Source organism: Aulonocara sp. 'chitande type north' Nkhata Bay, linkage group LG3 (assembly GCF_057382095.1).
Source record: "Aulonocara sp. 'chitande type north' Nkhata Bay isolate Kocher_YH1m ecotype deep benthic linkage group LG3, A_spYH_male_GT1.1, whole genome shotgun sequence".
NCBI classification, from domain to species: Eukaryota; Metazoa; Chordata; class Actinopteri; order Cichliformes; family Cichlidae; genus Aulonocara; species Aulonocara sp. 'chitande type north' Nkhata Bay.
In genome coordinates this window covers 2,192,868-2,219,785 of record NC_141346.1, presented here as the reverse complement: position 1 = coordinate 2,219,785, position 26,918 = coordinate 2,192,868, and the positions used below count along the sequence as shown (strand labels likewise).

General features: G+C 43.1%; 2 protein-coding genes across 2 annotated transcripts in view; one reads left to right on the top strand and one right to left on the bottom strand.

The window, feature by feature from the left end:
- Positions 1–11,882: 11,882 nt before the first annotated feature.
- Positions 11,883–14,521, bottom strand: LOC147333465 (uncharacterized). Its single transcript, XM_086266313.1, has 8 exons — positions 14,481–14,521; positions 14,165–14,177; positions 13,754–13,783; positions 13,324–13,366; positions 12,943–13,215; positions 12,624–12,866; positions 12,305–12,460; positions 11,883–12,233 (listed from the first exon to the last, which is right to left on the bottom strand). The coding sequence occupies exons 1-8, from the start codon at positions 14,519–14,521 to the stop codon at positions 12,157–12,159; spliced, it is 876 nt and encodes a 291-aa protein (XP_086122439.1). The 3' UTR covers positions 11,883–12,156.
- Positions 14,522–25,420: 10,899 nt separating this feature from the next.
- Positions 25,421–26,918, top strand: part of LOC147333464 (uncharacterized) — a 45,674-nt gene continuing 44,176 nt past the window's right edge. Inside the window, exon 1 of the mRNA XM_086266300.1 lies at positions 25,421–25,451. Coding sequence (XP_086122426.1) covers positions 25,421–25,451 — 31 coding nt within the window. The remainder of the gene's footprint in view (positions 25,452–26,918) is intronic.

Here is a 26,918-nt window from a genome sequence, read left to right as displayed (position 1 = left end):
TTTAGAGTGCAGCTCTCTGTGTTTTGACCAGGCCACATGTCTCCTGTCACCTAAAAGTACAGAGATTTTAAAACCTTCTAGTAAACAGGGTCCCAGCTTCTCCTGGGAAAAGTCATCACTGCCATAATCCTCACAGCCCGGACCCTCCACACATCACGCATCAGACTGCGGAGACAGGGCATGAAGAGGAACTAAGGGGGGCGAGGCTGGGCAATGTGACTTCGATTGCTCTGTTGAGGGTGGGGCTCGGTGGCGAACCTTTGGCCACTCTGGTGGGGGGTTTATGGGGGACAAAAAGGGATTGGGCCGGGGGGTAGATCTGAGCCCAGTATTGACCCGCTCCATCATCTCCTCAGTGAATTTCAGGTGTGGGGAGGAGGGAGAAAGGGAGGGGGAGGAGGGTGATGGCCTGTCAGGGGTTTGGGGGACTGGGGAAGATCGTGGTCCCTTGTCCTGGTCGTTGGTGTTGTTGAGAGAGTTGGAGGCAAATAGGGACCCCTCTTCTTGCCTCAGATGTCTCTCCTTTCTGAGGCTCTTCCCGGGTGGGGGCAAATGGAGCTCCTCCTCAAGGTTTCTGCTGGGCTTTGTCTGTTCTTGGAGTACTGTTTGTTCCTCTTTATGAGATAACTCCTCGTTTATCTCAGCCTTGGCACCAAGCACAGATGGATGACGTATGGAATAAAACAAGTTGGAGGTGAACAGTTTCACCCCTGACTTGTTAAAATTAAATCCATTTGCTTTAAACAGATGCCTGCGTTCCCAAAAAATATTAAAGTTGTCGATAAAATGCACTGAGTGGTCAGCACATGCTGATATAAGCCATTTATTCAGTGTAAACAACCTGCTGAATCTCTCGTCTCCTCCTCTGACCGGCGGTACAGGCCCACTGATGAATACAGCTGCATTCAGAGAGTTTACAGTATTTAATCGTAGATTCAAGCTGCGCTTCATATTGTTGGCCACCAGAGGTCACCAGAGGCCTGTGGTGAAACGCTTTGAGCAATGAACCGGTGTTAGGATCAAGCTTCAAAGCTTCAGAAAGCTTCATGTGGCCATCACTACAGCCAGCAGAGAGATAGGTGCAGGTTTAACAAAAACGCCTTTATTTGGGCTGCACAACAACACTACGATAAACTAACAAAGACGTAAACTGGGACAGCTAAACGTAACGGTGTGAAATACAAAGAAAGAAACAAATAATACAAAAAAATCTGAAACTAGGAACCGGCGGCACAAAAACACCTGGGATGACATGCAGGACGATAAACAGACAACCGGAGAAGGAAAAGAGGGAAACGCACTGAAAATACTCAAGAACAGGAACACAGCAACATGGCTGCGATTAATCACATGTGACAAGGCGGGCAAGAGAGCAAAGCTGAGGGCGCTGACACGAAACACCGACTGTCAAAGTAAAACAGGAAATACAAGACAGACACAGACTTGACCCTGGAGCACGGAAACATGCGTGGAGGAGAAGAAAGCAGGAAACACCAAGTGTAGGACGACAAAACCATAATACAGAGAACGAAACTGCAGCCAAACACACAAAACACTGGTAACAAACCCAGGACAACCTCCACTAATGTTGTGTTACAAATAATTTCTTCTTATGTGCACGTGGCCTTTCAGTCAGTCCATGAAAACAGAACTATGATGTCCAAAGCAAACAGCAAGAGAGTCTCCAAACAGGCCTTGAAATAAAATTGTGGAATCGTGTGAATATACAGCTCTGTGTGGAATGTGTCTGTGACTACTTTGATCCAGTTACATGATGAACATGTAGTTGCTGCTGTCTGCACCTCTGTTTGTGTCCTCGCTGGCAGGAGAGTGGATAATAATGACTTTAAAACTGTCACAGTGGATTTTTAAACACACAAGATGAAATGTGTTCTTTCAGCAGACAAATCCACAGCATGCTAACATTTCACATAAAAAGAACAAAGGCTCGTCACATACAAAACTGACTGTAATGTCATAGCTCATACAGGTGGTGTCTGAGGGGTCCAACACTTGGGTCATCTTCAGTGCTTCATGTGCTTTCGCTGGGTTTTGGGAAGGTAGGCAGACCCGTGTGGGAACACTTGTTTTCTAACGAAAACACCAGAAACCAAACAAACCCTGTGGTGAAGGACACCTGTGTTCACATTTAGGACAGAGAACATGGTTTGAAAGAGGAGCGAAAGAAGCCATCTATGTGCACTGTGAAAGGCCCCGCCCTCCGTTCAAAGAGGGCGGGGCCTTTCACAGTGCACAGTGCACAAAACTTTAGGATTAACAATAGGCCTGCGGTTTATTAGGGCTGATAAAAAGACATAAACAAAACGAATGCAAAACCAAGCATGAACCTAAACCGGGTTAAATTTTGACACACAAACAAACAACGTGGAGCAATCGCACACAGCGGGTGGGAAGGGCCAGCTTTACTTACACAGCCTCAGATTTTTACAGTTAGATGTAACAGATGTAACTTCCACTTTTGATTAAGATCTCTCCGTCTGCATGTTTCTTAGGCGTCTTTATTAAGCTCTTATTTATAAATGTCTACACTTCTTCTACTGCTGCTTCCATCGATTTGCACTTTAAACTCCCGGCCTTTCAGGTTGTTATGAACAGTTATATTTCTAACATTTCGTGATGTAAGTGAACCGCGCTGCTTTTTTATTGTCTGTGTGATGGAATGAGTTAAGACACGAGTTATTAAAACAATTATAAATGACAGTGTGACGGCCATAGTACTTTATGAGGGTCAAATGTGTAAGGATAATGTTTCTCAATGTAAAACTGCAAACAGCTTTTGGATAGGACACAACATCTTATAAACAGTTACCTCAGAACCTGCTGATATTCAAGCTGAAGAAAATTAAAATGTTTTTTTTGTTGTTGCTCCACAGATTAAAGAAAAATATGTTTAACAATTCAACAAGACCTTCAACACATGTACATTCAGATTTTGGAACAGGCTCAACATTGCTGCTGTTCAGTAGCTTTTAGAAGTCTTTTTATGGCTTGAATATTTCCAGACTTACTGCATTTCAAACGGTCTGATTCTTATTCAGTGCTTTTCTCTCTCAGAGCGCTCTATACAACATGCCTCATTCATGCAAGCACTTCTAAACACAAGTGCAAACTCATCTACATTCACACACAGTCACACTCCGACGAACGCATCGGAGGCAATTTGGGGTCAGTATCTTGCCCAAGGACACAAGGATCGAACCACCAACCTCCTGATGTGGCTGATCTGCTCCACCACCTGAGCCACAGCCACCCGTCCAGATGCTATAAACATCTGCTTTGTCTGTAACAGCAGCATCAAAGTGCAGAGCATTGTTTTTACTAAAATTCAACACTTTCAGATGAAAATCTGCCTGCTCCCCCCTCAGTGCCACATTTTTAGGATGATATTCTTGGATATTCTTTTCTTTAATATTTATGCTTTTGGACTGAGGGTATGTAATAGACACGCTGTCAATGAAATACCAGCTGTGAGGCCTCTGCCTTTGCTTTGAGCTGTTTGTATTTTGTCTCCTGAGTGTGCTTTTCAAAGGAGATCTTCATCAGTTTGATTTTGTTACCACAAACTTTGTGTAAAGTTCACAACTTAAAGAGATTTAAAGAGAAAAAGATGCAGACGGTGAAAGTCTGGTTTATTTCATGAACACAGTGAAACATTTTACAGTCCACAGAGCAAAGTAGCATACATGATAAATAGATCCACATAACACGGACAGTGAGAAGTAAAACTGTCATCATACCAGATATTCTGCAAACTTAAAATAAACCCCTGAAATTAGAGTTCAGTGTTTCAAGTCTTCTATTAAAAAACACGAGTCGACACTCCTTTCTCCAGCAGCGTTACTGAAGTGACACTTTGACGCTTCATATCATTTGGCGTTATTTTTGTGCCACTATTCTGAGCGCACACAAAAACAATTTGAGTGCATAAAAAAATTTTTGCAGCTGCAAGTGTTGCATTTTGAGGAGAAATTCATTTTGAGCAAAACAAAGCTAAATTTGAGTGAACAAAATTCATTGCTGCGTGCAGAAACTGAATTTCAGTGTTTGCTATTATCCACACACAGACGCGGTTTTTCATTTTTATGTTTGTTTGTTTTTGTAACAGTATAAACAATAAGAGGTGATTAGCCAGTTGGTCATGATCAATCTGGACCAATTACAATGCATCCGTATTGAGGGGGAAAGGAACGCGATTCGTCCTGCACTTCAGCAACAATGAAGAAAAGACATAGACATGTATGTATGTATTCAATATTACTTTCTAGTATCAGCTGATGTTTGCTGGAGCCACAGCTGTAAAGCTGCTGGTCATGATGTCTGTTTGTATATGTGGTGAGAGGGAAACATGAAGATGGAACCAGGAGATGTCCTTACTGAATCATCAGAGCTGTGATGGAGAAACAGGTTTACCTTTTAGGTGACATGGATGAGTTGAAGTTATGAACTGTTTCTGAGAGACAAATAACACCAGGATCCTTTTCTAAGCAGCTGACAGCTGGTAACTGTGCAGGGGCGGGTCTAGCAAAGTGTTGCCAGGGGGGCAGGTAGGGCATTAACAGGGAGAGGGGGGCACAAAGAAATACTTTTCTTTCTTATTCTCATTTAAAATGTCTCGCTTTTAATAAATAATTATCTGAATCTTACAACCAACGATTGATAGATTGATGCATATATACCATCAGAACAGTGAACATCACTGTCACAACAGTGTTTATTTTCATTCAAAGGCTTTATGATTTTTCCTATAATGGTGGGCCGGTCTCTGGTCAAAATGCCTGGTCTATTTTTTTGTCCCAGTCCAGCCCTGTATGCAGCTCATCTGCAGTCTGGTGTTACCAACATCTTCCTATTCAGAAGGCAGAATTTCAGAGTTCTGAGTACAATCAAAGCACCACGACTGCAGTTTTTGTGTTGGATGTAAAAGGCGCACATGACGCTGTGACGTAGGCTAGAATCATGGCAGCAGTCAATGACGGTCCAGGCGTGGGATTTCTCTCGTGGAAATATGCACATTATCTTTTCCTTTCTGTTGGTAGGTGGCACAGTGCACTGTGGCAAGTAAGCAAGCTAGACAAACACACACACACACACGCACACACACACACACGCACACACACACACATGTTTCAGCTCAACTGTCTAACAACAAAAGTCTTTCTATAGTATCAGGATTAAAAGACAAAGTAATTCCTGTCTGTATAAATTTACCATGAAACGCCAAAATGCACCTGTGGATGATGCAGCCTGGCTACAGAGCTGAAGAGAAACCTGGAGTTGTTCTTATTTTCTTCAATCAGTGATGAATAGTAAGATGTTCTGGTTACACAGAGGGCTTTCAAACCAGGCTAAATGATGATCTTTTAAATTTGTAACATGCCATTTCCTCTCCAGCTTATACCAAGTACTTTGAGGCTCTATTTTTCACAGGAGCTACAGTATTCAGTGTCATAGAGAGGCCTTTAAACTTGAGTTGTACAATGCTTGCAAGCATAAGCCTGCATATGTTATTCACTAGAATGTAGGGCATAGCGTGATTGGAAACAGTATAACAGGAAGGAGGCAGTGGAGACTGAGGAAGTAAACTTAAATGCCTTAACATGTTCATCTTATGAGCAGAGTCGTGTAAGAGCAATAAAGCCAAATATGGATGTAACAGCTTTTCGTGATATAGGAGCCGCCCCTGAAGGCTGGTAGAAGGAAAACTTATAACCATATTTATACATACATACGTCTAAGGAACAAACAACCCCTTTGATAAAAGGTGGTGAAGGTTACTGATGGGTAGAGTAACTATAATTATCACAGATGTTCTGTCAGTACTTCACCTTTGTACAAAAGATCAAGCTTAATGGGAGGGGGCAATAGATTATAAATGTAGCCGTTGCATTAGGATGTTTTTACACCAGCTTTAGCATAGACTGCATGGGATGTAGTGTGTTGGTCTCCAAAGTAAATGTAAATGACAATGTAAATGTTCGTGTTGTTTAGTGCAGATATCAAACAGAGCAGCCCACGGTGTGTGTGGGCGTAAAGCAGCTTATCCTTCAGTACATTCATGTGTTCTGCACCCTCACCTACTCACCTAAAACAACACTGTGTTTCCTGTACACGTCTGACTGTTTCCTGCTATTTGCAACCTCTTCAAACCTTTTTCTGACTGGCTATGGGGGGTGGGGCTGCTGCATGGGATGCACACTCAATGCAACCCATGATGTATGTTCTTAATAATGTATACTTTATTGATCCCTCTGCATTGAACCCATTCACTCTGTGGAACACAAACTCACTATGTGTTCATACACCTCTCTGCATTTACGTTTTAGTTATTATTATCAATCTCTCTTCCACAGCGCGTCTCTGTCCCGTCTTCCTCCCCTCGCCCAAACTGCTCTCACATGGCCCTCCCTCCCTGAGCCTGGTGCTGCTGGAGGTTTCTTCCTGCTATGCTTTTTACTTTGCACCTTCAAATAACACAAGTGCTGTACAAGATTAAAGCAAACAGCAATTTCAATCATTCATAATAATGAAGCTGAGGTGTGATGGTGAGTATCTGTCACAAGGTCAGAGGTCAGCAGGATGGTCAATACTGTGGGAACAGTTCATGCTGTGTTCTCCTGATGTGATGTGGTCCACACACACACATATGATGTAATTATGTTTATATAATCACTACTTGTCAAAGGCTGCAGAACGCCACAATTTTTCTCATTTTTATTGACATTCAAGCAGCTTAATGACTCACTGCACTCTGAAAGAACGCAACTATAAACAATTTCAATTAACACAACATTTCTCTTCTCCAGAGGGACAAGAGGACAGGTCACCAACCTGTCCTAGAGGCAACACAGAGAGACAGAACTAGTCTCAGATTCACAACTATGGACAATTTAAAATCACCAATTAACCTAAACCGGCTAATGTTTTGGTGCCTGCGCAGTCACTCAGGTAGTTAATCCCAAAAAGTTGATCCTTTTTCATACAACTGATTCTGGATGCAGCATTTTACAGTTTTTGCCCACTGCTTGAACACATTTTGCAAAACTCCGCTCTCTGTGCCAAAACTGTACACACAAGTACACATGACACAACACTGGGAAATATACCATACACATCTGTGCCAAATTGAAACTCCACTCCCAAAACCTAAACTCTGCTGTCAAAACCTAACATTCCTCTGTCAAAATGTAACTCTGTTGACAAAATGACACATACTTGCATCATATGCAAACACTTACAGATCAGGGGGAACACACTAGTCTTCTTTACATAAAACACTGCAGTCCTTGATTTCCATTGTTTATTCAGAAGGCACATTTACAGGAGACACATTTGCAAACAACCAAAAAAGCAAATAGACCTACTCAATATTGTACATTGCAGTACCATGAATTCAGATAAAGCAAAAAAAAACAACAACAACAACAACACAATAATACTGCAATAGAAAAAACACTATACTGTAAACAAAAAAACCATGACAATTGTGCATAAGTGGGCTCATGGATCCCGCCGTCTGTTGGGGTCTGGCCACAGGACCTCATCAACATCGCAAGCAATGTCCTCTCCCGCTGGGCACCGGGGAAAATATCCTCTTGCATGTCGAAACCATCCATGGATTGCTGTCACCTGAATGTCGCCGCAGGCCTGTTCCATTGCCTGCAGAAGAGGCATGCGGGCATGTGGTTGGCGGTCATATACTCGCCATCTCCAAGCCGAAAAAAAATCCTCAATAGGGTTTAAAAATGGTGAGTAAGGGGGCAAGTATACCACTTCAAGTTGGTTGGGGTTGGAGAACCAGGCCTGGACCAGAGCAGCCGATGGAAACTGACATGATCCCATATCACCACAAACCTGGGCTGATCTGCTCTGTTCTGTACAACTATATCATGGAGAGCATCTAGAAATGTGAGTATGTGTTGGCTATTGTATGGACCCAGTATTGCATGATGGTGCAGAAGCCCTCGAAGGCATATGGCGGCACATAATGTGATGTTTCCCCCGCGCTGCCCTGGGACGTGCACAATTGCCCTTTGGCCAATTACATTACGACCCCGTCGTCTTGTTTTGCTCAGGTCGAATCCAGCTTCATCAATGAAAATGTATTCATGAGGCTGTGCAGCTCCATCCATGGCCAAGATTCTCTGAAAAAAAGGGGAACATATCACTGTACTACAGTGCTACACATACAGCACCCTCACCCCATCACACAGGTACCTGTGGAGCTCTCAGAATAGATCCATGTGGTACTGATATGGTACATATTCAGCTGCTACTGGACTTCACCAATACTCTATTGTAAATGTAAGGGACAGTTACACGTACCCGTACATATTCAGCTCGAAGTCCTTTGACCCTGTCACTGGTCCTCTCGAATGGGACTCTGTAGAGCTGCTTCATGGTGATGCTGTGTTTACCCAAGATGCGTCTGATGGTGGTGATGCTCACATGGTCTATGTTGCTGAACACTCGCCTGTCTGCAAGTATTTTCCGTCGTAGCTGGTGGAGACGGATGGCATTGTCTGCCCTCACTAGGTCCACAACGGCAAGTTCCTGCTGTTGTGTGAACAGGCGTTGCCGTCCTCCCCCAGAAGGTCTTCGAGTCATTCTAGAGAAATACAACCACATATTGTCATCGGTTTGCTTATTTTTCTTACAGTACTTTACTGTATGTACTGTGTCATCCACTGTACAACACTGTACTTCAATATAAGGAATCAGCCACTTTGGCTGCAAAAGGAGCATTAGCACCCCGTACACTTGATATGGTAATGTGATATACTGTAGAACAGTGCTATGAAACCATCTGAGTAGAGCAGAAGGTATGGAGGTGAAGACAGACCTGTTTTCTAGTCGGAATGTTCGTATTACAGATGCCACTGTGAAGCGGCTTAGATGTGGGTGGACTCTCTGCCCAGCTTCCCTCATAGTCAGGCCGTGGTTGATGACATGGTCCACCAAAGTTGCTCTTATTTCATCAGAAATATGGGTCCGTGCATGGCCTCTTCGGCCTCCTCCTCCTCTACCTCCTCCTCTTGCTCTCCCTCCATCCATGCTTGCAAAGTTCTTGAAATGGCTACGCTGAGGGCTTTTTGTAGTTGGCTAATTGGTGTTCAGTTTTGCAAGTAAGTGCCTTCAGGTGTGTATTTGAGTGGTTGCAATTACCCGATGTGTTTTGTATTTTGGATACATGTGTTTTCCGAATGGCACCCTGAAATTTCATTTTTGAACGAAGTGTCTTATGTATGAAATAGAGTGTAGCATGCAGGACCATGTGTGTTGCATAAGGGAGTAGGTGTGTTGCATAATTGGAACTGGGGTGCAAAGCAGCGCTTTTGTTCAAGGTATGGGTACATGTGTTTGAGGTATGGTAACAAAAGCTTCAAGGTGTGTTACTTTAGTCTAAGCATGGGTTTATAGTGTTCAAGCAACGGGCAAAAACTGTAAAGCCGATAACTCGAAAGCTGGAGAAGAAATGATGTGTAACAAATTTAAATCATCATTTAGCCTGAAGAAATAATTTGCTACTTTATAAGGAAGCCCTCCATAATGCTTCATATTATTATTAGGCTGTATTACTGTAGTTGTATCTGTGATAATTTAGATATGATTTACTCTGCAGAGTCGGGGGATTCTGCAATGAGACTGGAGGTTTCCGCCTGGTTTGTGAGTTTCACTGGTCTCCACCCCTGGGCAGGGCTGCACATCTCCAGCAGCTTCACATACCTGGAGCTCATTCAGAGATTTAAACTCCACGTTGACGCTCCTTCAATGACAGTTTGTCAATTACACCAAGTTGGTAATCGGCTCACGTGCTCCGTGTTTTTGTTGCTAAGTGCTTCACTTATCTTGTTTTCCTACCAGCTTTTGGCTGTTGTGACAGATTCAGGGCAGAGAGGAAACACCTGGGGAAAACACTTGGTTTTTGTTTTTTGCCCTCTATGACCGTTCCTCTTTCCCGCTGTTTTTCTTTTCCCCAGTCAAGTCTGTCCTGAAAGTTAAAATAAAATAAACAATAAAAGATGTATCACATGGACCAATACGGCAAGGCTGGGAGGGTCCATTTGGTAAAGTAAATCCGTTGGGCATCTTCGCCTTTAGACAATAATTCTGATGCAAAAGAGCCAAACGGGACAGGCAGAAAAAAAGAAAAAGAAGAAGAACATCTGTCAGCCTCATCAGCTTCCTCTCTCAGCCCTGCAGTATTTTTAGCCTCCCGTCTCCTTATCTGTGGTTTCCTGCTGCTCTGAGGACAGCTGCTCTTATTTTAACTGTGAGTTTCAGGTCTGTGGGCTGCTGTTTCATCTTCATCACAGCGCAGGCAGTGACCGATGTCAGGGATTAAACATCTCATACAGATTATATTTACATCAGTGTGAATTTTAACAAGGTTCAAAGCTTAGTCAGTCACGTTTACACACATCTTTAAAACCCTTCTGTTGGATTCATGAAGGGTTGTCACTAAAAAATATATCTGTGGCTTCTCCAGAATGACCTCATACCTCCGACCTCCCGATTGGTCGGTTCAGTCAGAATAAGGAAGTTGTGTGGTTGAAGAGTAAACCACCATCACTGAGCAGCCATGTGTCTCCTTCTGGCTTCTCATTATATGAAAGTGTCCGTGTCACCTGCTCTGCTGTCTTCAGATCAGATCTGAACGTGGAATAAGTTTTTATAGGCTTCTATGTTTCCTCTGGTTCCCTTACAACACGTCCTCACACCCAAAGCGTAACATTGTACACTAGGTGACACAGCATCAGGATGTTACGCCCCGCGAGCGAGAACAGGCCTCCTGTTACGTCAGCATGTTTTCACAGTAACACGTTTTCCATGACAGCGGTGAACCAAGCCCAGCTATACAACTGACCGTGCAGCCATCAGAGAGGCTGTCAACAGTATGGGCCCACCATCAGGGCCTGGGTGGTGTAAAAGCACAGGTCCAGTTCTCAGTGTGAATGGTTTTGATTCTTGTTTTCAGATTTCAACAGTTCAAATGAGGTGACGGCTTGTTATTCGCTTTTCCTTCTTTCAGTTTTAGACACAGTAAGAAGTTCCTGTTTTCCTCTTTGGTCACTTCTCATAGTTGGCAGGACAAACATGAGGAAACAGTGAAATTATTCACACTAAAGATATGAATATCAGACGTTGTCAGGGGCTGTCTTTCATGTAATGCTTCGTGTTATTTTGTATTGTTTTCTTATGTTTTTATTGTTTTTAAGTTAAAGGTTTTAGTTGAGTAATTTTGTATTTTTGGAGTATTTATGAAATAATGTCTTAGTATTAATATTTATTCTCTTCATGTCACCTGGTGTATGTGTGTCCTGGTCTTTTGTGTCATGTATTCTCATATTGTCTAGTCTGGGTCATGTCCTGTTCTCTGCAGGTTTATTTTGAAAGGTCTTGTTTACCTTGTTCAGTGTGCTTAGTTCTACTCTTGCCCTGTGGTGTCATTATGCATTCGTGTCAGCTGTTTCCTTGTGTGATTGCACTTCCCGATCCTACACGATAGGATCAGCTCTGTGTCTGTGATGTTTGTCTTTGTTCAGTTTGCTCCTGTTTCCATCACAGCTTATTGGTGCTCACACTCTAAGGCTGTGGCTCAGACTGCTGTTAGCGCTCTCAGGCTAACCTCAGCAGAATACAATAAACCATAATAAATGCCATAGTTCATCATCAGCCAGAGTTCACACTCCTGAATCACTTCAATCCTGTTTCTGTGACTCTGATTCTCCGTGTCACTGAAGTATCTGCTCTGTAATGTTCGAATGTTTTATTAAAGCATAAATCAACACAGAAACAGAGTCAGGTCTTACTCAGAGACTGTTTGATCCAATCACTGATCAGTTCAGCTTTTCATTCCCGCTCTCACAAAGTGCCTGATCATACCAGTTGTCTGACCTGACCTTACAGTATAACACATACTAAAAAATGCATTTTCTGATCACTTGAAGCATTAAACACATAAAAGCACAAGGTTAATGTTTGTATCCATCCAGTCACCAGCTGAACAGTTCACTGAGAAGCTGACTGACTCAAAGATCAGACTGAGGAGTCTTTACAGACCACAGGTTTGACTCTGGGTCAGAAACAGGAACATCCCAGCTGCTCCAGCTCCTTCACTTCCTGTCAGCTCAGAGGTCAGAAGTGATGCTCAGTGGTGACATCATCCTGTACAGCAGGATGGCTCGTTTCCATGGAAATGACAGGTGTGTTACCTGTGGGCAGGGTTAAGACTTAAGGATGGAGCACTGAAGTGAGTGATCAGAGAGACTTTGTTCATATCTACCTGAGCTGGTGGCGAAGATGGACAGCAGCAGAGCAGTGCAGGCCACGTATGGACAGAAGACCACCAGGTGCAAGACGAGTCTGAGCACTGACATAGAGGGAGGGGGAGGAAGAGGGGTGATGGGGGGAGCAGAAGAACGAGGGGAGGGGGAGTCTACTATAGATGTAATACCAAAGAATAAGAAAGCAGGAGATGAGGTTGTAGTGGGTGGAGGAGGAGGAGGATTTGCAGGAGAGATGATGAAGATGGTTCAGTCAGTTCATTATCAGGTCAGCAGGTTAGTTTGTCTTTAAACAGGAAATGATGTCAGTGCCCTGACCTCTGACCCTCAGTCTGCTCTGAGGAGAAGGTGGATGAATATCAGTATGACACGAGTAGAGACCTTCATCAGACCGCTGGACGTTAGAGAGAATCCACTTTCCTTCAGGTCCAGATCCAAGTGTAACATTATCTCTGAAGAAGTGAGACTTTCGTCTTTCTCCCTCTTTGGGTGTACACCACAAAGTGACATCACTTCCTGTCATGACAGGAAGTGCAGGAATCTCCAGGATCACATCTTTGCCTGTCCAGCAGAGACACAAACAGAGTGACACAGAGACAGACAGAAACAGAGACACAGCTGGAACATCTGTCTGTACCTGAGACACTGATGGAGACTTCTTCACTCTGATGTCCAGATGAGCTTACACACAGGAAATTTCCACCAGTGGAGAGACTGAGATCGAGAACACAGAAGGAACTGTTAATCCTACTAAACTCTGACCCAGCTGCTCCACTGTCCTCAGTGAGTCCTCCTCTGGTCCTCTTCACTGTCCATCCATCAGCTGTCTGTCCATCATCAACACAACTCAGATACACTGAAGGAGATCCTCTGAAGACCTGCTGAAGGTTTGGACTGACAGACAGAGACACTGGAGGACACACACACACACACACACACACACACACACACACACACACAGTAAGTGTATTTGTGTTCTTTTGGAGTCTCACTGATGGTTTTCACATCATCAACTCACCTGCAGAAACAGTCGGTGCAGACAGCAGCAGCACACACACACCTGCAACAGGAGGACAGAGGTCACTAAAGGTCAGAGGTCACAAGGTTAGAGGTCACTAAAGGTCAGAAACAGTTCCAAATGGAGGTTTGTTCATCTTGAGCCAAACACTCCATGTTGGGAAACGTCCCAGAACAGGTTGTGGACGACAGGAAGTCATCAAGAAAAATAACTTGCAAGTGTCTGTTGAAAAGGTCTTTAAATAAACCACGCTCTGACAGCAACCCTGAAGCTGGGCACACATTTCCTCAGGAGACAATGTGAGTCTGCTGGGTCCATAATGAGGTCAAGTTCTGCCATGGTGGCTGCGTGGCTGGCAGAGGAAAGACCCAAATGTGAACTCAGAAACGGGAATGCTGAACTAATTATTGGCTTTAACAAACTAAAATAAGTGCAAAATAACAAAACTAGGAAGTCTGACCTTTGCATCAATGTCCCCGAGTCTCTCCGGCTGACTCTAAATTGTTTTTGTGTTCGCTCTCCCTCTCTCTTCTCCTCGCTGTCTCCTCCCTGCCTGGGCGGATGTCAATATTGGGCTCCCGCCTTTGATGCACCTGCTCTGACTAGTCCTGTCTCCTTGGCCTACAAAGACTTAGTTCTTCAAAGGTCCTGTAGACCAGAAGGGCAAGGCTGTGAAATTGGATGGTCTAGCCTACGACCCGTGGTTTCTGTTACCTAGTAACCATGACATAAGCAGCTACAGCTGTTGTGTACCGCATGCTCTGTACTACCTGACTCAGTGGACCATCTACAATTTGCATACAGTGACAACTGATGATGCCATAGCCCTGACACTACATACTGCCCTCTCGTACCTGCAGAAGAGAGACACGTATGAGAATGCTGTTTGTAGATTACAGGTCTGCATTCAATACCATCGTTCCCTCGAAGCTGAAAAGGAAACTGCAGGATCTAGGATCTCTCTGCAGCTGGATCTTTAACTTTCTATCTGACAGACACCAAGTGGTCAGTGCCAAGTGGGAACCTCTGGCAATTGAACTCACTTTGGAAGTATGGAGGCACTGGCTGGTGGGCACAGTTCAACCTTTCATCGTCTGGACCGTTAAACCATAAAAATGAAAAAAACAAAACAAAACATAGAAATCTAGGATACCTACAAGCCCGACATGTGTCTGTCCTCGGGCACTACACTGCCCATTTCATCATGGTATCCACAACACTATTATCTTTCTCCGATGTTATTTCTGTTGGCCATCTCTGCCTCGAAGCAACCATTACAGTTTTTTACAGTCGCTAACAAGCGCCTACCCATACTTCAGATACCTTTTCTAAACTCTTAACACAGACCCACACCTACAAAACACAATTGGCCAAATGGATAATATCCTTCCCAAAAATACACTTTGTTAAATATATACTAACTCCTCATTTCAAAATTAGAACACATCTTTCTCTGCACACACTAACTGTAGGGACCTAACTGGGGGAAGAAGCTCCTCCTCATTCTCTCTGTTTTGGCCTTAAGGGAGCGGAAGCGCTTCCCAGACCTCAACAGTGAGAAGAGTCCATTGTTGGGATGGGAGAGGTCCATCATAATCTTCCTAGCTTTGGACTTGCACCGCTTGGTGTAGATGGACAGCAGGTCAGGGAGCTCTGATTGAATGATGCGTTCGGCTGAGCGCACCACTCTTTGCAGATCTCGTCTGTCCTGCTTGGTGCTGTTCCCAAACCAGGTGCAGATGTTTGCCGTCAGGACGCTCTCGATGGTGCAGGAGTAGAAGTTCTTGAGCACCTTCAGTGGCAGATGGAAGTCTCTAAGTCTTCTGAGGAAGAAGAGACGCTGACGGGCTTTCTTAACCAGGGTGTTGATGTGGCAGGACCATGACAGGTCCCGAGTGATGTGGACACCCAGGTATCGGAAACTGTCCACTCTCTCCACTGGCGTGCCACTGATGATGAGGGGTTTGTAATTCCTCGCCTGCTTTGTAGTGAAGTCCACGATCAGCTCCTTAGTCTTGCTGATGTTTAGGAGGAGGTTATTCTCCTGGCACCAGGTCTCCAGGTTCCTAATCTCCTCCAGGTAGGCCGTCTCGATGTTGTCGGAGATCAGGCCCACAACAGCAGTGTCGTCAGCAAACTTGACGATGGAGGTGGTGTCTGATGTGGCTACACAGTCATAAGTGTACAGTGAGTACAGCAGGGGGCTTAAAACACAGCCCTGATGCACTCCAGTGCTGAGTGAGATGGAGGGGGAGACTTGTTTTCCCACCCTCACTGATTGGGGTCTGTCTGTGAGGAAGTTGAGGATCCACTGACACAGTGATGAGCTGAGTCCTAGATCCGTCAACTTGGTGAAAAGCTTAGAGGGAATTATTGTGTTGAATGCTGAACTGTAGTCCACGAACAGCATCCTAACATAATTCCCTCTGCCAGTGTCCAGGTGACTCAGGGATGTGTGGAGCATCGTCTGTGGAACGATTAGTCCGGTAAGCAAACTGAAGTGAGTCGATGGTGGCAGGAAGTGAAGAAGTGATGTGATCTCTCATCAGTCTTTCAAAACACTTCATCACAATTGAAGTCAGTGCTACTGGACGGTAGTCATTGTGGCAAGCGGGCTGTTGTTTCTTTGGAACAGGGACAATAATGGACTGTTTGAAGCACGTTGGAACCACAGCTTGGGCCAGGGAGAGGTTGAAGATCTCCGTGAACACCGGTGCTAGTACGGACTGCAACTTTCCCCCAAAGAAAGTGCACATGTAAAACTGCGGTGTTAAGCGATGCGGTTGAAAAATTTGAGTGCGCCTAACTTTTGTGCCAGTGCGCCTAACTTTTTAAAGTTAGGCGTACCGGTGCGCCCATGTCAAAAAGGTAGTCTAGAGCCCTGTTTGTAGATAAAACCACAAAGTAACAGTAACATACCCAGAAAAGAAACCAGGAAGAAAGGGTTAGGGTTTGTTGAGACACATTTAAACTGTCATGATTATTATTTCATGTGGTTTTGTTTTGTTTACATACACTTTTAGATGACTTATTCTAATGAATGTTATTTGTTTTTGCAGTTATGGGGTGGGGGGGTCATGTTTAGCTGCTCTACTTCTGGTTTCTGTCAAGAATCAAAGCGGAGAAGTTAAGAGTCTGCTAGAGCGTGCATGCAATAGCACATTTTTTCTTTTGAACACTTTTTATTTTGCAAATGGTCTTATTATTTTTTGGTTTTGTGAGCGAGGTATCTTTATTTATGTGTGCTTTGATGGATGGTATTTACAGTTTGATTTTGTCACGATCTGTGACAGCAACAGAGTTAATCAATAGCCACAACAGAGTGGTTGTATAGGATAAGTCTGTTCACACTCTTAGTTTGCAATTCCCACTCCTGATCAGACATTTCAGCTCTCACTTCTATGCATATTGTGATGCTCACAATGATGTGTTGGTGAGGAAGTCCACCCCCTCACAACGACCAGGTTCTGTGTCTGACTTCAGTTCAACACAATCATTCCTCAGCACCTGCTGGCCTGAACACTCCCTCTGCAACTTGATCCTGGGATTTTCTGACTTGACTTGAGTTGAAGAAGTAACTAGTAACTATAATTAAATATTAAACATAAGTCACTTGCCCAACATCGGTCATTATACACTGTATTTTGCAGACAAGTAGTTACAGGACTCTCTCCCAGGCCACAGTCAGAAAATCTCACTCAGTGCACAGCAGGAGCTTCACACAAACTCATGTTCACAACACATGTTAGAGCTTCATGTGTGTTTTCAAAATTGGAGTTATTTTTACTTCTAATAGTGTTTACATAGAGCCCAGGTCATGAACAAGATTTCTTTTTACATTTTCATTGTAAGTAGACTAAAGCAAAAACTTAATTAATCTTAATCTAATAGCCCTGGTGTTTTCTAACAATCCGGGCAGAATGGTAAAAAAAAAAAAACGTGGAAAAGGAAGACACAAAGTGGTCCTACATGCATAAGCAACTGAAGTTGGTATATACAGGTAACAATGTACAGAAACATGTATATGTATAAAACGTACAGAACTATGTATAAAATGGTGTTGTCCATGATGGATGTTAGCTTAGACAACATCCTCTCCTCCCCAACCTGCTCGATGGACTTCAGCGGACAGTCCAGGACCGAGCTGGCCCTCCTGACCAGTTTGTTGTGTTTCCCCTGGTCCCTCTCTGCCGTTCCACCACTCCAGCAGACCACAGCATGGAAAATAGCAGACGCCACTACAGTGTCGTAATATGTCCTGGAGCGTCCTGTTCACCCCGAAGGATCTCAGCCGCCGTAGCAGGTGGAGACGACTTAGACCCTTTTTGTAGAGTGCATTTGTGTTTGTGGACCAGTCCAGTTTGTTATTGAGGTGAAGACCCAGGTATTTGTACTCCTCCACCGCTTCAGTGTCCAAACCCTGGATGTTCACTGGTGTAATAGAGGGTGGCTTCTTGCTGAAGTTAAGCACCAGCTCCTTCGTCTTGCTGGCATTGATGCAAGCTTCGCACCAGCTTACAAAGTCTTTGATGACCCCCATGTATCCCAGTTTGTTTCCCTCCAACACTCGACCCACAATGGCGGTGTCGTCTGAGAACTTCTGGAGCTGGCGAGTGTCCATGTTATAACTGAAGTCTGCAGTGTACAGGGTAAAGAGGAAAGGAGCGAGTACTGTTCCTTGTGGGGTCCCCGTGCTACAGAGAACGCAGTCAAGAAGCCTCACATACTGGGGTCTCCTGGTGAGGTAGTCGATAATCCACGTAGATAACTGATGGTGCACTCCTGCTCCTTCGAGCAGAGAGGTGTGAAAGAGGTGTGAAGAGCTCTGGTGACTGGGGGAGGGAAGGGCTTCTGAGTGACACCTGTTAAAGAACTGGTTCAGTCTATCAGCCCAAACCTGTTCTCCAGACTCTGGACCCCTCTGCTCGCTGTGCTTCATTCAGTTATGGTTTTCAGCCCTCTCCACACACCTCTGGTGTTGCTCTGCTGGAGCTGCTCCTCCAGTTTCCTCCTGTCGTTTCCCTTCCTTATCTCTCCCTAAGCTCCTTCTGGACTGTACAGTGTTATCCACACAGAAGTTGATATAGTCTTTTATGCAGGTAGTTAGTGTAAGTCCAGTGTTTTGTTTTCCACATACTGAGTGACAGTAGGGAGGGTTGAGCACAAGGAAGCATGATTAAAATCCCCAGAGATGAAAAGGAAGGCTTGGGGGTGTGATGTCTGCAGCTTGGACACTACTGTGTGAATTGTCTCGCATGCTGCTGCCGCATCTGCCCCTGGTGGATCGTAGGCAGTTGTCACGATGACTTGCGAGAACTCCCGTGGCAGGTAATATGGTCGGATGCTAACTGCTAATGCTCCACATCTCGAGTACAGCGCTGCTCCTTAACACTAATGTTCCCCACTTTAAACCATACTCACTGTCTTTTCAAAGATGGTGCAAAAGTGGGTTGCTAGTTCTGTCACCAAACATTTTAGACTACGTCCACACAGCACTTTAGACATCCGCATATCATTAACAGACACATCAGCGATTACATTTCTGCACTCTATGATACTGGCTCATACTGGATACCGTATTACAAATTGGTCCTATACAAGTCTAGCTGCTATTGGGCCAATCGAATTATGCTACAAATTAGCTTTGAATTTAGATTAGACAAGAAACCGATGTCATACTATCACTGTCAAATTAGAGATAAATACAAGTTTTTAAATTTTACTAATTCAAAATTATTTAAATCTGTGTCTAATCAACAAGGTTATACATGGTCTGGCACCTCTACCAATGAGTGATCTTATTACACAAAAGTCTAGCAGACTAGCATCTCGATTGACTCGAGCCACTGAAAGAGGGGAATTGGCATTTAGGCGTACAGCATTTTCACAGAATGCTCTGTCATATCAACGAGTGACCTTGTGGAATAGATTTCCACTGTCAGTGAGGGAAAACACAAGTTTTCCTATCTTTAGAAATCACTTAAAAGGGTGACTGAGGGACACACAAACATGTGATCATGTTTAAGTAGTCATGATTATATGCTGGACGTGACACAGAGTGCATTACAAAAAGGGAAACAATTATTAGTGTAATGGGTCAGTGCAATATCAGGACAGTCAGGGCATGTGCAATATTGGGGTTTGTGCAATATAACTGATGTGATGTGATTGTGTTTTACATTGTCCTCTGTTGTCCACTCTTGTTGTCATTGTTTGTTCTGATATGATGTGAGTCTCTGTGTGTTTTTACTAACTTGCGCACCAACCTGCCAGAGGGTCTGCAGATGGAAATTAGCCAAAGGCTATAATCTGGCATTTACATTTGGCTTTACATTTGTTAAAATATTCATTAATATGTATAGTCCCTCTTTCTAAATAACATAATTAAAATTCAAATTAAAAATTGAAAACAAAGAACACTGGCAGAACATGTCGAGTGAGATTATGATTCAGGATGAATAGAATCTACAGTTTTTACTTACACTGTAAAATCGAATTAGTTCCCAGAACTCAAAAAATCTATGCAAACTCATTGTCTCAAAAAACTGAGTAAAGCTTAATTAAGATGAGTAAGTTAGGGTAACCTACTCATTGCAAGTATACAGTTCTAAGAATGACTTTCTGACTGTGCAATACTGATTGTTTACACACTGACAAACATTTCAAGTTCTACTAAATTAAAAAAAACAACCTGCAGTAACTTATATTAATATAACACTGTATTCAAATATGATTCAAATAGAATAATTAACAACACTTCTTGTAATGGTGTTTAAATCAGCCCAACTTTTATTTTGAAATGTAAAACAATATAACAGCCAACATCCTGGACACTGTTCTGCTGAACAACAAACGATTATACTGCCATCACTGTTATAATCTTACAATGAAACTAAGTCTCAGATTTAATTATTCTGAAAATAAGTTTAGGCCTACCACAAGTTTGTTTTGTACTTACATTACTTATGTAATCAAAATAAAATGTATTTACTGTTCTGTCACAAGTGCAGTCTCTACATCAAACAACACATTTGTTTTACATTCATACACTGAAGCTGTTATGCTGTAATAATTTAAGGATGCTGGTTTCCAGTCCAGGCATCACTGCCTGAATGACTGTCATGGATCGAGGTGATCCACATGTAAGTGCAGAAGAAAGTCTTTACCTTCCCTTCAGTACAGTGGCAGTGGATGTGGGTTGGAGATGCAATGACCTTCAACCTGCAGGTGACCATCTTCACTGACCAACCACCTGTGATGGAGGACTCATCAATCTCAGACTCCCTCCCCACTGGAGAGGTGACATTCACTGTCCCACTTGTCAGTCTGGATAGCCAGCCGCTACACAATAATGTCATGAAAGCATATTTTTAAAAAGGGCTCTGCAAACATGGCCAATAACTTTCATTCTGATGATCTGCAGAATAATTTGGCCACAAAACAAATTTCACCCTTCAAAAAGTTGCAGACTTCACTATATACAGTGCAGACAGTGTGGACTCTCTAAACTAAGTCTGTGGGATATGATCTTTGAATGAATGCAGACCAAACTGTCGTTGTATTTACTTACACAGCATGTCTTGTAGGATTAACTGGAGTCATCAGCAACAGCACAGAGCAGTCACGTCTCAGGTCTAATAATAGAAGACAGGAAACCAAAGCATAAAGGAAGCAGCAAGTAAAGCAGTTTGATGTAAAGTATGATTAAAGTTCAGCCTGATTAATATAAATGTGACAGCTACTAATATATTGTGGGAAGTAAACTAACCAAAATCCTTCCCACTCAGCTGATGTCTTTCTGTCCAACAGCTGCTCTTCTAGACTTGTAAGAGTTTGATGTGATGTGTGGAGTGCTGATTCAGAGCCTCACAGACAGTAAGAAGCACACAGAGGGAGAAAAAACATAAAATTATTTGGAAGCTGATTTAATCCTTAATGGCTGTTCAACCATTATAACCCTTGTAAACATTATAACCATTATAACCATTATAACCATTATAACAACACAGAAGGTCAATGTAGGCCTCATCCACTCAAATTAGACTAGCACATATAGTACTACAAACACCATCTATTACTGTGTCTGAATGTGTGGTAAAGGCACTGTCAGTATAGGCTTAAAGAGATATGTGTTTCAGGTCGCCGGTTCGATCCCCTGCTCTGTCTGTCTCGGTCGTTGTGTCCTTGGGCAAGACACTTACCGCCTACTGGTGTTGGCCAGAGGGGCCGATGGCGTGATATGGCAGCCTCGCTTCTGTCAGTCTGCCCCAGGGCAGCTGTGGCTGCAACTGTAGCTGCCTCCACCAGTGTATGAATGTGAGAGTGACTGAATAGTGGTATTGTAAAGCGCTTTGAGGGTTATATTAATGCAATCCATTATTATTGTTATAAAACAGATATGTTCATTAAATGTAAAAACAGCTTGCTTATGTCGGTAAAGAAAGATTAAATTTAACATTAATAGATGCCACAGATGTTCAAAAGAAACCACAAAGAATTAAAATAGATACAGAGGTTAAGAATATACAGTTCATCTGTTATAAAAGTGGACTGAAAACAAGCCCCGCCCCCAATGGCTGCACCTTCAGAAAAAGTTTTCTCTCGGTTGTTATCTAGTAGCGGTTCACTTTTCTATTTCAAACAATCAACAGAAAATTTCACAGAGAGATTTTATTTAAGGTTTTTAAATGTCAGAGGTTGGAGGTGAGGAAGAAAGTGGACCCAAACGCAGGACTCACAGTGCAGGACAGGGCTGTTTATTGGAGGGAACAGAATGAACAGATTGAGAGATGAATAACTGACTGACGGGAAGTCTGGCTGAACTAAGAACACGGTAACAACATTACATCAATGACAAGACAAAGAACTGGAGGAAACTGAGGACTTAAATGCACTGACGGAAAAAGACGATAGGAGACTGGTGAGTCACACAGTTGAACTAAATCTGACTAATGATACGCAGGGACTAGAACATAATGCAAATAGGCAGGGGACTGACACAGGAAATCAGGAAATATGAAAACTAAACAGTGACAAAAGTCCAAAACTGAAAACAAAGGGTCATCGACCCGGGAACCCTGACATTAAAGCTGTGGGTTACTTTTTAAGTAACATGAGCCCAGAGGCAGCAGCAACGGCAGTCTAACACTAGCTAGCTAGCAGAGTTCATAAACCTGGTGCTAAGAAGGCACAAAATCTGTTTGAATAAGAGAGTCAGGGAATCACAAACAATGATCTCTGGAGCTGAAGCTTCTCCAGGTTTGCTCAACATATTCCAGAAAAAAATGAACATGAACACGCGGACTGATCTGTGAGAAGAGGAGGAAGGCATTTTCAAACCATATAGTCAAAACTTCCAGCTTGCTGAGTTGATCAGCTCTTTGAATAAAAAGTACTGGTAACTTACCTAACATGAGATCTAATAACAAGCTGATAAAAATTGAGTTCAATCTATTTACTGTTTACCATGGTTTAAGAACAGTTTACAAAAACAATGCCATCAGGTCATGAATTTAAATAAAAACATAGGACTTTTATACACACTAATAATGTGGGCAGCTGTAGACACGATGGCTAACGCCTGATAATTGCTCATGGCCACATCTTAGCTCAGTGCCTGCAAAACAAGCTGCTTCTTTCCACCACTTTTAACTGGTTAGATAAATGCACATTCACATATAAAACTCTGTGAACTACTAAAAGAAGGTACACCTCTTTTGGAAAGTTGGCCACAGCTGATGGCTTGCATACTCTGGCTTCCTGAACAAATGGGGGACCATGCACATCAGGGGTGTCAAAAGGGGGCCAAAACTCAAGGCCCGCTTTAGGTCTCGAGCCAAACAAGATAAACATTTATTGAACACACTAAAACAATGTTCTTCAAACATAAATATGAATAAAAACAGACAGGAATATTATTCCAGATTAAATAAACTTAAAAAATAAACTTTAACTTTAAATATTTTGCTCTTCATAAAAATATATCCTGTCAAAATTACACAAGTTAGAAATATGAACATGCTGCCAAAACCCAGAAAAATAAATGAAAGCAAACACAAGGTTGGAGCCGCATGCAGACGGAGCTGGGTGCTGCTGCAGGAGTGCAGCTAATTAACTGTGCAGGCCATTCAGTGTCTTTCCCTGAGTGCATCATTACACTGCAGCTGCATCTGAATCTGCACAGGTGCAGTTTCCATGTAAATGGGTTGCGAAGCAGCTCGAAATTCACTTTATGTGCTTCAAAGTCACCAAAGTGCCGCGAACTCAGTGCACAGTGCCCTCAGCTTATCAGGAGAGTCAGCCGACTTCGTTCAACATTACTTGGCAACAGGGAGAGTGAGGCAAGTTGCACTGGTGCATTTGTGACAGCTTCACCGCATCATAGATGCCCATGAACTGACAGGTTTCCTTGCTGAGGTCAAAAACCCTATTGAAAGTTTTTTCCTCAACTCAGCCAGCGGACCTCTGTATGAGTAATAGGTTCAGTCCAAAACACATGGTTTGCTTACATGTTGCTTCAAGCACAGATGTGTTGAAGTTTTGTCATCAAATGAGTCAAAAGCTGCTCCTTTCTTTCTGAATTTAATTAAAAACTGTAAAAATCCCAATTTTTACAGGGATCACTAAGAACTAGAGAAATATGTACTGGGACAAACCTGATGATCTGTTGCCCAATGTGTCTGTGTTTGATCATCATATATTAGGCAGAGCTTCTGAATTTTCACTAGGGATGGGTACCGTGTGTTCTGACATAAACGGTAGTAACCAGACCGAAAAGCAGCGCACATTTCAATGCTTTATTTCGATGCTTTTTTTTTTCCTGAGCTGTGATACACTTCTAGCCAATCATTTTACGTTTCCGAGGATAGTAGGCGGGGCCAGGTACGTACGTTCTGTTAGAGCAGAGCTACAGATTAAAAATGTCCAAGGCGAAGCGGTCAAAGTCTGGCTGTACTTCACAGCAAAAGATGCAAACTCAGCAGCAACAAGTGCTTTAAGCTGATACTGTGATACTGTCAAAGGAGGTAACTCCTCAAATCCGATGAAACACCTGGCGACGCATAGCGTTTGTTTTTTTTGTTTTTTTTAAAGCCGAGAAATGCACCGTATTTGATAGCTTGCTGCGAGACCTCACACCGAGCACATCTACTGCGGGTGTGGTGCCTGTTATCGACCCGGAGTTAGCAACATCCCCCAAAAACCCGAAGAGGAGAGTCCTGGCCCCTAGCCCTGCCAGTGTAGCAGAAATGATGAGGATGATGATGCAGCAGCAGCCGTTCTTCTCTGCGTGAGTAGCTTAATGTTGTTCGAGTGTAATTTACGTTGAGCTACATGCGGCTGTCTTCTTGTTTGATGGCAGATACTCCCTTCACCCTGGACAAAAAGGCTAAAATGACCAAAGAAAAAGTGGAAAACAGTTAAACATGAGAGGTTTTTGGACAAAGTTTGTGTTTTTTCCATTGTTTAAGCACTGCTTCCAGCCAAGAGTGATACCATATATGCCCCATAGCTGCAGAAAAGGCTAACATTGTTATCTTTTTACAAAAAACCAGCTGAACATGAGGTTTTTGGACCAATTTTGTGTTCTCATTCTTTAAGCACCGGTTCAGCACCGTTTAAGCACCGGCACCGTTTCAAAAGTACCGGTTTGGCACCGGTATCGGATAAAACCTAAACGATACCCATCCCTAGTTTTCACTGCTGCAGGATTCATGTTTCAGGTACATAAAGTTTCATTTGATCTTTAACGTGAGCTTGAGTTCAATTACATTTTATTTATTTAATGCTATAACACAGCAGCAGCTGTGGAAAGGTTCTTAAATTCACCTGAGAGGTACAGAAATTGGGAATCTCGACATGTTGAGCTGAGCACATGGCTGCAGCATCTGCAGCAGGTGTTGGGGGCGGATGATGTTCTGTCTTTGTTCACAGAAACTGCAGGCTGCAGCCCATTAAAGGTGCTCCGCCCTCACCGTGAATTCATCACAGTAGCATGGCGACTTTTTCAGCCAGCGAATCACTAAGTGTGCTACAGAAGAAGTGATGAAGGAGATGGTCTCGGGCTGTCGTCCAGACGTTTAGTCGACGTCCAGACAAGATGAAGACCCCATCTGTCTCTCCACTCCTCGGTAAGTCAAATATTCATTCACTCCAACACACACACACAAAGAGGAGGACACATTTCTGGAGACTTACCAACGCCCTCTGACTGCACACTGTGTCCAAGCTGTCTGACAGGATTTTGTACTTTTAATGGGTTGCTACATCCACCTTTTACAAGAATTTATTAGTTTATTCATTTATTAGTTTTTATTAATTTTGCCTTATGAAACTGCATCATTAAAGGAAGTCAAGTTTACATTACAACGACTTCTGCTTCAGTTTGTAAAATCTTACATTTCTGTGACTCTACAAAGACATAATTTTACATAATAACATAATCATTCACGTGACATTTGTTGTTTTATTTCAAGATATTTTTCACCAATTTTAGGTTTGTATAAATATTTTTTAACAAACAAGTGCAAACAGTTCAGAAAAGTCCTAAGACCTTTTCAGATATTTCTTGCATGCCCCTTATTTAATCTTCTTCCACTAGAAGGTTTTTTATCATTCATTTCATGTGGTTTGGCTCACAGTAAGAAGGTCCTGGGTTTGAGTCCATTTGTCATGGTCGCACTGCCCAAAGCACAGGACTAGACTCAGCTGCAGACAAACCCGGACACACGAGGGTGTAGTATTAAGAGAAGTTTATTGTAGGAAGACGAGAGTGACATAAGCAATGAAAACAAAAACACTCTTGGCAAGTAAAACATGAACTGAAGGCGAGAGCCCAAAAACTGGCTCTGAGATGAGTTAGCAGGTAGCACATCACCGTGCATGAAGCAAACAAATAACTAGACGTTACCTGCACTCAATGAAACAAAGCTGTGAATTACTCTGCAGCATGAAGGAAAACGCTACGAACAAGACTATGAGAAAATCACTATGATCTGTGGAACAATACTATGAGCTACCATCAGCAGCACTAACGAAAATGCTATGCACATTACAATGAGTCACTACAATGCAAAATCACCACACGAGCTAGGGCTTGGGCTCAAAGTCATAAAGGGGCAGTGGGGCGTTATATGAAGGAGTCTTAGGGCTGTCAAGGATGAGGAATGGGGAACCAGGCACTGGGTAATGTTCAGAGTAGGAGCCTTGAAGTGGTTGGCAAGAGTTACGAGGCAAAGACTCTTCTCCCTCCTCTTCCATTTTAACAGCAGCTTGCATTCACAGAAGTTGCATTACTGCCACCCCCTGGAGTTATCTAACATCACATCTAACTCTCTAAATCCTCTTAAATAATCCTGTATTGCTCAGAAACCGAAGAACCACTCCTTTCCCATCCATTCAACCACCTTCTCAAACCTGAATTCCCCAGTGTTTGCCATTTCTACCCTCATCATTCTCCTGTAGTTACCATGCATCCTGCACAGGGCTCTAGAGTGCGACCAATTTAGTCGCAAATGCGACCAAATTTTTCAGTGGTGCGACTAAAAATAAATATTTGGTTGCACCTGTGCGACCAACTGTTCGGGTAGCAAAAAAAA

Bases quoted from the DNA above. Each gene is read 5' to 3' on its own strand.
- LOC147333465 (XM_086266313.1), bottom strand. From the start codon at position 14,521: ATGGGCAGTGTAGTGCCCGAGGACAGACACATGTCGGGCTT. The intron at 13,367-13,753 runs TTATTTTAGTTT...CCTCCTGTTGCA, and splicing joins CTAGTTTTGTTATTTTGCAC to GGTGTGTGTGTGCTGCTGCT. The intron at 13,216-13,323 runs GTGAGTTGATGA...TGTGTCCTCCAG, and splicing joins TGCACCGACTGTTTCTGCAG to TGTCTCTGTCTGTCAGTCCA.